We start from the raw sequence: 13,249 nt of genomic DNA on the forward strand, positions 1-13,249 counted from the left end.
ATGACCTCATATATCGGATTAGACCAGAACATTCACACTGCTACAGATAAGAGCCCGAAACACAGGGAATCCAGGACAGATAAATCCCTCAGGGCCAACGATGAGAATAGAGATATCAGGAGGACTAGGGGAAGAATTAGGGGAATCAATCACAAGGATCAATATATAACCCCCTCATAGGGGCACAAACGGAAAAGTGGGTGAATGGCGACAGAGGAGGATGTAAGATAGGAAAATAATGATCTATAACTTATCAAGGGCTCATGAGGGACGGCGGGCGGGGAAAGGAGAAGAGAAAAATGAGGAGCTGATATCAAGGGCTCAAGTAGAAAGAAAATGCTTTGAAAATGATGATGGCAGCATATGTGCACATGTGCTTGACACAATGGACGAATGTATGGACTGTTTTAAGAGATGTAAGAGCCCCCAATAAAAGTATTTAATTTTTAAAAATGCATTACGATCAGGACTGTATGGTATTTCTACTAAATATGACATTTTGAAGCACACACAAAAAAGAAAATAATAATAATAATTTATAATTTATCCATGAAGGCAGGGGAGGGGGAAAGAGGAAGTACCACCAAGGGCTCAAGTAGAAAGAAACTGTTTTGAAAATAATGATGGCAACACATGTACAAATGAGTTTGATACAGTTGATGTATGGATTGTGATATGTAAGAGCCCCCAATAAAATGATTAATTAAAAAAGAAGAATTTACCCCAGAGAAATAAAGAATTGGTAGAAAATATACAGTATATGGAGATCTAAGAGAAGATAATGGTTTGAAAACAATAGGCTAGAATTTCCAGATGTCAAGTAAAATACAGACCCCCCCAAAAGTGTACATTGGTGGTTAGCAATTAACACTTTTTTATCAATTAATTTTGGTGTCTTGATGGAGGACAAGCTATTGAAAAGAGAAAGAAGTGGATGGAACATGTAGACTACTCTTTTCAGAAGCTTAGTAGTGAAAGACAAGAGAAAAATAGGAAAGGCTTCGTGGAGTAATAAAGGGGATTTGGAAGAGTAGAAATGAGAAACTGCTGTTTACAGGCTGAAGGGATAAGAGATTGTGCAGAGGGAAGATGGAGTAACTGATAGGACAAGGTACCTCAGAGACGGGACCCAGAGACAGGTGACATATTAGCCACATATGCTGCTTCAAAGGCCCTTTTAGAAGGGTCAATTACCTGTAATTTTATATCTCGTTCTTTTTCCTTGATCTGAACAGCATGTTTGGCCTGAGCAATGGGTGACTCCCACATACAATCCGACAGAAGGGAAAATAAACGTTCAACCACCTATTTTATTGAAAGGAAAAACAATGATGCACTATGATAAGCTTAATTTTAAATACTTGCAGAAAAGATAAATCATAAAACTGTAATATTAGGTCACACATACCACGTGATAACAAAACTATTAGTTGCCTTTTGTGGTAAAAGTTAAAAAACATCTTTAGAGAAAGCATTAACCCACTAGAAAGTGGGTCCCACTGCCCTCATGCTGCCATGCTATAGGGACTTCTGACGAGGCGAGACCTCCTCACACATCTCTCTAGGGAATCCCGAGCCCAGCAAGAACTGTCACAGCTGTCCCTTTGTTTCTAAGCTACCCTTCCACTGCTCACAGCCCACAACTTACTGTCATTTCCCTCACCTGCAGGTGTGATTGTACAGAAAGCTACCTCAAACGTGGAAACTACAGAACAAATGACACAATTTACAACTATAGGGTCTGTAAGTGAAGATTGTTGGATGAATCACATGGTGGGTGTGAAAACATCTTCTTAACAACTTTAAAAATAGAGACCTGGGCCATCTGATCATCTTCTACACCAGATTCACAAGCTGGCAGCACAGCTTCGAGGACATGAAGTGCAAGGAGCCTTGTTCTTAAGTTACCAACTAGAGGAATACCTGGGGGAAAAGACATTTTCTTTTTAGCAATATAATTTAAACTTAAAGGTGCTCCAATTTTTATGTATATAAAACAAGCACTACAAAACAACCTGTGCCAACTACTATGCTATTCATTTTATACACGTTTATTCCACAAATCCTGCATTGCAGCCCCATGTTTCTGATAAACAAACAGACTTTCAGGAACCAACTACAATGACTGACATACAACAGTAACATGGGTGAAGGGAGACAGCAGGTGGTATAAGATATGAAAATAATAATTTAAAATTTATCAGGAGTCCATGAGGGGGGAGGGTGGTGGAGGGAGGGAAAAGAGGAGCTGATACCAAGGGCTCAAACAAATTATTTTTAAATGATGGCAACATATGTACAAATGCGCTTAATACAATTGATGTATGGATTGTTCAAGAGCTCTAAGAGTTCCCAATAAAATGATTTATTAAAAAGAATTGTCCAATCACTGCCACAATAATAAAAAAGAAAGAAACTGAGACTCAGAGAAGTTAAGTACCTTGACCACAGTCACAGAGGTCAGCAGAGTGAAACTTTTCATTGGGTCTGTCCTCCCTAAAGCTGTTACTTAATACATTCATTTCCTCTTCCCTGTTCCATGCCCTCCTGCTGACTACAGAGACCATTAGGGCTAATGAGGAGAAAGCAAGCTGAAATTTTCTCAAGTAAGCCAAAGTAGAGAAGAGACATTGGGGTATAAATACCATGAACACAATAAAACTGATGAAAAATTTAAATGGGTAGCTGATTTTTTTTATGCTCTAAAACTAAAGCCTATGTCATACAAGCCTCACTTTACTAAAGGGAAAAATAAAGCTGCTCCAAGTTATACTATTTGAGCAAAGCTTAAGTAAACTGAGAATGCATACATATAGAATAACATGCATCAGGGAAGATTGTATTACATCTTAGCATGCTTGAACACACAGGGAAAGGACTGACAGCCATCTATGTGAACTGACCTACTCTTCAAGCTAAGAACCAGGAAATAAAACCATCACAGAGATCACACAATCACAAGTCACAATCAAAGCGATGGAAATCATATGATGCTAAAAGAATGGACAAATGTAGCCTGCATTCTCAAAGAAGTTGAAATCAAAGAAGTCAAAATGTGAGGTAAATTACCATCTTAAACAGGGAGTATTCTCTGGATTAAATCTAAGATCTTCTCTAGCACTACTTTCTATTACTAATTCCTATCCATTTTTATTCCTGAAATTAGTTTTCTTTTGATCAGTAAGTACTCAGAAAACCACTGAGTTTCACAGTTTCACAACTGAGGTCAAGTGGTCAATGCTGCTGAAATCTGGGATTACAAATAAAATACATGTTGTATACAAACTCTCTACAATGAAGGTAAAGATTATATATACCTGAAGAGCACTTTTGAGAGGCTATATTTAGAAGCACCTCTGTCCATTTGGGGGAAGCCATTTTTGACTGAATTGCTTTTGAAGACACAACTCTGCGAAGGAAAACTAAAAAGTCCCCCAGGTGCAATTCTGCAGCGTGCTGTTTCCGAAGGGCAGCTGAAGAGTGAAGAGAAGTGAACACTTTCACCAAAAGCTAACAGGAGCCAGTCTTCTTTCAGATCATGCACATTTTAAGTGTAGTAAGCACAAACCTAATTTAAAAGCTAGGAGGTCAATAGTTAATAAGTTCTGAAACTTAAGGAAAAAGGAAGAAAGGTCTGAAAATAAAGACCAACTTTTTAAAGTTTTAAAACATTTAGGTCTGTATGCAATGTGAGTGCACATGCTAGTATAAAGTCCGTGAACTTGGGATTACATTTAGGTCTGTATGCAATGTGAGTGCACATGCTAGTATAAAGTCCGTGAACTTGGGATTTATCTTTTCCCCCCAAATAAATGTTGTTGTTGAAAATACATGCAGCAAAACATAAACCAATTCAATTATTTCTGCAAGTGATTTCACCCTTCTCACTCTGCTTTTCTGAGCTGCTCCAATCCCCACTAACATAAACTCACAGCCCTCTAAGGTCCCAGCTAATTTTTGAGCTGCTGTTGTCATGCTGAGTCCCTATAGATCTCAAAAGAGCATACTGTTCAAGGCAGACTTCCCTTTTAAGTTAAGTGATTTTTTTGGTTTTAAAAGGTTTCTTGATTTTGTACTTCTTTGTTGTCTTCCTTTACCATATAGACTACACTCCAGACAATCCTTATGGGACAGCTCGATTCTGTTATATAGGGTTGCTGTAAATTGACACTGATTCAACAAAATCCAGAGCCACCACCATCTTCACAGGAAGGGCACCTCTAAACTGGAGGGCTTCTGCTTTGCCTAAACAGGTATGCAAGGCTATGGCAGAATCAAACTGGTAAGGATACAGAGCACACGGTAAGAGAATTCTTTTTCCATCTTTCTTCCACATAGTATTCTACCCCTTCTTTGGTTAAATGCTAAGCAAATGTTTATATTCTAATAATCTAAAGAATATCAAGCTTTAGCCTGTCCTGCATCTAGTGTGGCTATGAGTGGGGTTGAAGGTTTTGGGGTTGTTTGTTTAGTTGGTTCTGCTTATGCATACTCACATAACTCACTTCAACCTTGCTCTTCCACATTCCTTCCAGATCTAGTTCAAAAGCTACCTCTTCTAGGGAACTTTCTCTACCGTGGTACCTGGGAAAATCTCTTTTATGAGAGCCTGCATCCTCCCCCACAAATGGCAGGAAATATTGCTGTAACAAGACACTGTTAATATAAAGGTGGTATATAAAACTTGAAACAGTTTGTATTTCAATATCAATACTACCCTTGAAGTTAAAGAGCATAACTTATTTTTCATTATTTTAGGCAAATTGGGTAGTATTAATGCTTGGGCAGCCTCCCTCTGAATGCTTGGTCACTGGGGATGAGTTCCTTTCATTCTCAGCTGTGCCCCCAAAGAGAGATGGGCCAGTGCTCCTCACACTCCAGGGCAATTGAAAGGAAGGGTGAACTCTGACTGCTGCTACTGCTGAGATCCTCACAGAACTGGGCCTCTCTACTGGAGAGGAAAGATCCAGCTTTGCGTGGGCCTATATAGGCTAGTAGTAGTTTTACTGCCTTCTTCCAGCTGTCCACTTGTGCAGTACTTAGCACAGAGGGTAAGAAACTGTTACCTTATCAACCCTGTGTTCCCCCAATGGATCCAAGGAACACAAGAGATAGCAGTAAATACTTGTTTTTACTTTATCCTATCTTCTGAGTCTGCTCAAGCCCTTTGTTCATAAAGATAACTCTGTATATAAACAGAGAAAAGGGACGTGCTAATCCTCAAATAAGTTCAATGACTGTGACTGAAAAGCTTTATATATTTCTTCTTATATGATGCTCTAATTATTTTTGTACATGTCTATCTCCCTCATTACCCTAGAGCAGTGGTTCTTAACCATCCTAATGCCATGACTCTTTAATACAGTTCCTCATGTTGTGGTGATCCACAACCATAAAATTCTTTTTGTTGCTACTTTATAACTGTAATTTTTCTACTGTTATGAATCAGGCAACCCCTGTGAAAAGAGTCGTTTGACCCCCAAAGGGATCGCGACCCACAGGTTTAAACTCCGGCCCTAGATGGTACCTACGGGCAGAGAAAATGTTCTGTCATCTCTGTATCACCAGGGTATCTCCACTATCTAATCATCTATTCAACTATCAACAAAAAATATTACTTACTTTTCATATGAGTCTGATATTAATATGCACATGTACCAAGCTCTCACTATGAGAGTGTATTAAATCATTTAATGTTCCCATAAACCTCAGAAGGTTGCTCCTATTATTATCTTCATCTTTTATGAAGGAGTTGGAGCACCAAGAGGTAAAATAACTTGATTTTTCCCTCCAGCTACCTACCTAATCCAGAACAGACTTAACCTCCTAGAGCTTACTGTAACACTGGGACATGGTGGAGTAATCAGGTATTTTGAATAGTGGATACTTTTAGATCTTTAATTTACTGATTATAAAAGGGGCTTTTGCACTAAAGTTCTGCTTCTCAGAGTTTAAGTTCTACTGAAATACAATGCTTGTGTTAATTGTTTTATGTTGTGTGTAAATGACCATAGTGCAGCAAGCAAAATTTATGATGGCTAGATATGATCAGGAATTAACGGGTGACTAGGGAACAGAACAACCTAGGGAAATGTCCAGCATCTTTATTATAGCCCAGTTCCTCCAAATCAAAATCCCTGGTCCTGGGGAAACATTTAGGCCAGGACTGTGGTTACAGATATCTTTATCAAGATCATATGCTAAGAAAAACATCTGACCTTGCTCTAAGCCAGTGGTTCTCAACCTTCCTAATGTCGTGACCCTTTAATACAGTTCCTCATGTTGTGGTGACTCCCAACCATAAAATTATATTCGTTGCTCTGCATAACTGTAATTTTGCTGCTGTGATGAACTGGATGACCCCTGTGAAAGGGTGGTTCAACCCCCAAAGGCGTCACGACTAACAGGTTGAGAACCGCTGCTCTAAGCAACCAGGCAACAGCCAGGGAAATCAGGCACCAAGACGGCAGGCGCTCAAGGCAGGACCCCAAGGGAGAAGCACCTAGAGGGGAAGAATGGTCACAGCATCGAGGTTAGGAGGCTCTTTCAAAAACCTGGAGCAGGGTGAGAGCTCATTTAAACCATATATATTTGTAGAGAAAAAGGTTTGAAAACCAACAGGCAAATAAAAAATCCTCATAATGGAGATACGCCTACATTGTACTGCTGTGTGCACAATGGAGGTGTATATAACAGCAGAAGTCAGTTTCATGGTACCTCTAAAATCTCGCTTCTCAATTTCTCCACTAGCGTCGACTTTTTTTTCTTCCTCCTCTTCTCCCTCTTCTTCCCCTTCTCCAAATGAGGCCATAAGCAGTACACCAGCCTGAGACAACAAATTCTTCAACTGACTACACAGCAGATCCAATAAGGACTGAACTACTTTGGGGCTCAGCTTATCAGCATAGGTCCTATGTGAAATAAGAATAATACAGTAAGTGGCAGGGATGCCGAGGGAAATGTTATGTGAAACACAGAAAGTAAGATCATAGTGGGAAATGGAGATTGATTACTGAAATGTAAAGACAATCGGTCCCACAGAGTACTACCAAGACATTGACAATGCTCACCCTGTAGTGATGGCTAAAATCTGGAGCAGTCTTGTACTGGCCACTTTCAAAGCTGTGCTAAGCTGGGAAATGCCTGTCTTTGGCAACAACTGCAGAGGCTGTCCTAGCATGGTGTTAGTGCCACAGAGCTGCGACAAGACATTTAACAGACCAGTGGAAATGGCCAAAGAAACATCCACTGGTTGATAATGGACACTCAAGGCAAAAACTGTAACCAAAAGTAGACGCTGCTGGGCTTCTGAAAAAAGAGAGAGGGAGCTGAGAATGTTGTTTGATGTAAACAAAGCATTTACAAAAATAAATATCCGAAACACGAGTAATATGAATCGCTAGCATATTTTCAAATATAGATGGGGCACCCCCCCGAAAAAAAACCTCTGCTGGGCAGAGCTTTCATAGAACGCCTTTTTCCCGCTAGATGAGCATCTTGCATCTCTCTCTGCATTAGTGCACCCCGTGGTGTCACAGCCTGAGACGGTTCTCTCGGGTCACAGTGAATGTTTTCATAAAAGCAGTTTCGCTCAAACCTTGTTTTTTGTGATGGCCGATTTAAGAGAACACTGTGAAATTTTGTTTCCTGCTCAGGAAAAATGCCAAAGAAACTGTTGTGATGTTAAACACAGCTTACAAGGACAATGCTATGGGAAAAATTCAAGTCTGAGTGGTTTTCTCATTTCAAAAAAGGTGAAATGTCAACTGATGACAAACTTCATTCTGGACATCTGTCAACTAGCCGAACGGTTGGAAATGTAGACTCATGATGCATTTGTAGTTCGTTCTACCAGGTCAGACTATTAATTAAGCTTTCTATTTAGAGGTTCTGAAAAGACTGCATAATGGTGTGCAATAAAAAAGGCCTGATTTGTGGCAGACAGCAGGCTTGTTCTGACACCACGACAATGCACCTGCTGACACAGCATCTCAGTGCGTCAGTTTTTGGCAAAACACGGCATGTCTGTCTTGCCCCAAGCACCTTACACACCTGACCTCGCTCTGTGTGAATTCTTTTTGTTTCCATGAAAGCAGAGGGATATGAAAGGACATATCCCTTTCTATGACAACATAGAAGAAGTGAAAAAAAAATGAGGGAGGGCTGTCATCCAACCAACCAGATGAGTTTGAAAAACGTTTCCAAGAATGGAATCACAGATTTGACAAAGGTATTAAGTGTAATAGAGAGTACTTTGAAGTTGATAAAGTTGCTTTGTAAAAAAAGAAATACATAGCTTTGGGGGAAAAAGTTCTGTTTTTTGGGGGGTGCCCCTCGTATATGCTTTACCTATAACCTTATCTATGCATGTTTAACACAGAGTGGAGAGTGCCACAGCCAAAATGTGACCCTTATTTTGTACTTGCAGGGCGATTCCTCACCAATATGATGTTTGTTTGCTTGTAGGGCTCTCTCCAGGGTAGCAGACAATTGTTGGTAAATCTTATGCACAGCCACCTGGATTTCAATCTGAATATTTCTCTTAGCTGCTCGGATCCCATCCTAAATTACACATAAAGATTTTCTTTTTCCATGTGCAATAAGCTCCTTGCCTCCCCCAAAAGTATTAGCATCTTATGCCTAGTATATGCTAGAGTCCTTTGATGGGTTTTTAATTATACTATATTTCAGCATGTAAAAGGATTTTTTTGTTATTTTTATTTTTTATCTTTTTTGGGGGGGGCTCTTAAGAATATCATAACATTGCATAGTTCAATCACAGTATTGTAAAATTGCTACCAGTCAGTTTCAAACATTTTCTTTCTTCTTGAACTCCTTGATAGCAAGTTCCCTTTTGCCCCCTCCCTCCCCTTCCCTGCCCCCCGCCCCCCATGATCCCCTATTGTTTTTTGCGGCATCTTACATCATTCAATATATCCATTTAGATACAATCCTGCTGTTCGACCCCCTCCAGTGGTCATCAGTGCTATCAGCTGTTCCCTTCCCCCTCATCCCCACCCACTCCCGCGCCCCTGCTCCCCATTCCCGGAGGGAACCGTTACTCTTGCTGCTGTTTCTGAAGAGTTGTCTATCTTGGCTTTCATGTATCAAACTAAATTATACAAAAGAACATACCCAAAACTAACATGATTAATGAAGTAAAACAAATAAAAGCCACAATAGTAAGGGGAGAAACTATTAAAGAAGTAGAGGACAGTTATGTGCTTCATCATTCTCAAATGCTTGATAATTTTTTTAAATCATTTTATTGGGGGCTCATACAACTCTTAGCACAATCCACACATATATCCATTTTGTAAAGCACATTTGTACATTCGCTGCCCTCATCATTCTCAAAACATTTGCTCTCCACTTAAGCCCTTGGCATCAGCTCATTTTCCCCCTTCCCTCCCAGCTCCCCCCTCCCTCATGAACCCTTGATAATTTATAAACTATTATTTTGTCATATCTTACACTGTCCGACATCTCCCTTCACCCACTTTTCTGTTGTCCATCCCCACAGAGGAGGTTGTATGTAGATCCTTATAATCACTTCCCCTTTCCACCCCACCCTCCCTCTACCCTCCTGGTATCGCCACTCTTGGCACTGGTCCTGAAGGGATCATCTGTCCTGGATTCCCTATGTTTCCAGTTCCTATCTGTACCAGTGTACATCCTCTGGTCCAACCAGATTTGTAAGGTAGAATTGGGATCATGATAGTGGAGGGGGAGGAAGCATTTAGGAACTAGAGGAAAGTTGTATGCTCCATCATACTGCTAGCTATCCTCCTCCTAAGAAAGCTCTGTCACCTACCTGATAGTGATGCAATCGGCCACTCTCTCCTTTGGCTCCTGCATGCCCAACAGTGCCTAAACCAAAGCACCCTGCTAGAAACTGCAGCCTCACAGATGTGAGCAGTGTAGACGATTGGAAGCCTGAGCCCGACCTGCTTCCTGCCAGAGAGATGCTACCTTTTTCCTCCATCCCAGACAACAGAACAAGGATCTGGTGAAGCGCCTCTAATCGAAGCTTGAAAAAAAGCAAAAGGAGTATCTTTTAGAGTTCACTGAATGTAGACACAATGGAACTCTGCTAAATATGAATTATTGCTTAGCACACAGAAATTCTTAATATTTTCTAATAATCTATTTGATTTGAAGGTAAACTCATTAAACTATTTTGATGGACTTTTACCAAAATACATCTACAAACTCTAAAAGCAAAATATTTAGTATAAAAGTGGCTACACTGTACAAAGGTAAAATAAACAGAATTGTAAGTAGGAAACCTAGTTTCAAGACCAAACTCTTTCACTTATTATGTAGCCTTGGGAAAGGCATGTCATGTCCTGAGTTTGTTCTGTCACGTATACAATGAGCTTACTTACAGAGTTACCACTGGAAGCTCATGAGGAGGTTTGTGAAGGCAGTGCTGATAGTGCTCCCTTTATTTACAATAAAGGTACGTAGAATGAGTATTCCAGGATTAAAGGATGTGCTTCTCGGTGGTTTTTTAAACAAGTTTCCCTAGGACACTATCTACCACTGCAATTCATCAATCTATCCCTCTTTGACTTTTTATTTTGAATTAATGTTAAATTTATAGAAGAGTGGTGAAGATCATTCAGTGTGCTCATATACCTTTTCCTTAACTTCCCCTAATGTTAATATCTCATAAAACCATTGTACATGAATAAAGTCTAAGGAATTAACATTGCTCACAGTATTAACGAAAGCAAAGATTTTAATTGAATTTCACTTGTTTTCCCAGTGTCGCTTTCACCCCCTAGGGACTACTCCAGGATTTCACATTGCCTTTAGTTGTCATCTCTCAAGTTTGTGGATAACATCTCAGTCTGTCCTTGCTTTTCATGAGCTTTACACATTTGAAAAGCTGTCCATGTATTTTGTAGACTATTTTTCATTTGCCTCGATGATTAGTTTTGTTCTTGGGACAAATAGCTCAAAAGTGAGGGTCTTTATCACATCATTATGAGGAGCACCTGCTATCAACATATCTTAGCACCAGTGATGTTAATCTTCTTACCGTATAACAATTGAGTATAAAGCCCACCCAAATATCAGCCAAGGCACCTAATTTTACTGCAAAAACTGCATTAAAAATATGCTGAAAAACTCAGCTTATACGTGAATACATACTGTATGTGTTTCAGCTGGACAATCTATGGTTTCATTTAGGTTTCCATAGTCCCTCCTATGGAGTAAATATAAAAGTCTTACCTCTGCCCTTAACTGCTGCTGTTCCATGGCAATGATGGAAGCCTGGGGGCTTGTAGACATACTTTCTTCCGGCTCTTTAAAACCTGGGGCGTTCCCCACGTCTCCACTCACAAAGCTTACAATGTTTTCAATCAGAGTGTGAACTCCCAAAGACTTAGTAAGATCAAAATCAGATTCAAAGGAATAAGAGTTGTACAACCAGTCTCTGCTATGTTTTAGGCGAGCCCAAGAGTCACTCAAGGATTCCAATTGACTGTGCATAGGACCTACATACAAAAAGAACAAGCACGCATCAATGGCAGCCAAGTAGAGTAAACATTCTAAAACTAGGTGAGAGCTGAGCACTGCTACCGTACCAACTGGTGAGAAATGAACACTCATGTTTGGCTACACGCATGCATTAAGTGAATCGGAGCAAAATGCTTTTGTGAAAAATAACAACCCAACAAATAAAATTAGAGCAATGTAGAAAAACAAAGGAAAAGCCCTATTTGATGTACCAGTGCTTGTATAAGCGCTTTAGCAACAGGCTGCCACAAGAAAAAGAAAGGCAGAAGCTGCTCTCAAAATGCTCGCTGAAAATGCTCTGCGGATCTCACCAGACGGTCACGTATGAACAAAAGAAAGGAACCAAGTATCTAGGACACTGAGGGTACAACCTACTCATAACTGAAGGTATTCACCTGATTGAACATTATCATTTGCAAAGGTTAAAACTGCATGTATCTACATGTCTGCAATGAAACATTACCAAAAAATTAAAATTAAGAAAACTAATACAGAAGGGCAAGTAAACTTAGACAAAAAGGAGATACATATATGACTCTTGGAGTTTCATTAATAACAAGGAATTACTGTTCTCATTGTGTCATGGGCATGTTTATTACAGATCATGAAACTCCTACATAGAGGAAGCACAGTTTCACAGACAAATCTATGTCATATTTACTACATTAAAATGTAGTAAGGTGAAAACCTGTGAGAGAAAGAAAACTCATATGGAAACGTGGTACGGCTGCACCCTGTCAAAGGTGGAAACTTGCTGGACTGGGAACACGAGGGAAGCCCACTGAGTTCCAGCTCTCACAGATTTCACTGTGTGAAACGACTCTACAGCTACTACCTGTCAAGTGGTGCCACATGGGGCATTTTCTAGGCTAAAGTGTTTACTCAGACAACAAAAAATGCTAACATGTTTGAGCACAAAAACAACTGTCCACATCATTTGTCAATATTAGCTTTGATAAGATATATTCATGTTCAATTCTTACACAGCTTATCTTTTTAAATTTAACTGATCTCAAGTACATGAACTGGGTGAATCATAATCCTTAGTTCATGGAACACTCTCATAATTGGTTTATGGATGGTCGGCCACTATGTTTACATATTTGTCTATAATAGACACTTGGGAATATGAGAACTAGAAAACAGACTCTACTCTTCCCCTAACCACCTCTCCTTATCTCCTCCTAGGCTAAGCTTATCATTATCCTAAATCCTGGGTTTTCATTCCCTGGCTTGTGTTATTGCTAAATATGACTTTATTGTATATGTTTTCCTAAGATGAAAATGTTTAATTTCAGTTGTTTCCAACTTTCTAAATAAAATTATACATTACATAATCTTTAAAGCACTCTTTTCATTCAATATAGATTAATATCCATCTATATTACTGCTATAACCATAGTTCATTTATATTACCACTGAATAATATTCTATCATGTGAATACACCGAATTTCCCATTAGGAATGTCTTTTAAGGAAACCAATAAAATATGCATACCAAAAGCTATTTGTTAGATAGCTAGGTGTAAAATATTTGCAAAGAAGCTACTTAAACACCAATTAATGCTCACAGAGAAAAACAAACCAACACAATATTAAATGTACGATCTTATTTTTGAAGTATTACATTGACGTCAGTGAAAGAAACCCCAGGACTTTGAAATCAGCCATAGTAATTCACAATAGGTATCTATTATTATAAAGCAACTATGAAACAATT

The 13,249-nt window shown here is 39.3% G+C and overlaps 1 protein-coding gene across 1 annotated transcript in view; it reads right to left on the bottom strand.

Annotated features, from left to right (window-relative positions):
• The window catches only part of HERC1 (HECT and RLD domain containing E3 ubiquitin protein ligase family member 1), a 177,455-nt gene that overhangs the window by 82,349 nt on the left and 81,857 nt on the right, over nucleotides 1-13,249 (bottom strand). The window contains exons 26-33 of the mRNA XM_045294958.1: nucleotides 11,242-11,507; nucleotides 9,815-10,030; nucleotides 8,442-8,562; nucleotides 7,071-7,308; nucleotides 6,718-6,911; nucleotides 3,318-3,473; nucleotides 1,817-1,923; nucleotides 1,195-1,305 (exon numbers count right to left, since the gene is read on the bottom strand). Coding sequence (XP_045150893.1) covers nucleotides 1,195-1,305; nucleotides 1,817-1,923; nucleotides 3,318-3,473; nucleotides 6,718-6,911; nucleotides 7,071-7,308; nucleotides 8,442-8,562; nucleotides 9,815-10,030; nucleotides 11,242-11,507 — 1,409 coding nt within the window. The remainder of the gene's footprint in view (nucleotides 1-1,194; nucleotides 1,306-1,816; nucleotides 1,924-3,317; nucleotides 3,474-6,717; nucleotides 6,912-7,070; nucleotides 7,309-8,441; nucleotides 8,563-9,814; nucleotides 10,031-11,241; nucleotides 11,508-13,249) is intronic.

The sequence above is a fragment of the Echinops telfairi genome, unplaced genomic scaffold (genome assembly GCF_000313985.2).
Source record: "Echinops telfairi isolate 266 unplaced genomic scaffold, ASM31398v2 ScPeMD7_4048;HRSCAF=4782, whole genome shotgun sequence".
Classification (NCBI taxonomy): Eukaryota; Metazoa; Chordata; class Mammalia; order Afrosoricida; family Tenrecidae; genus Echinops; species Echinops telfairi.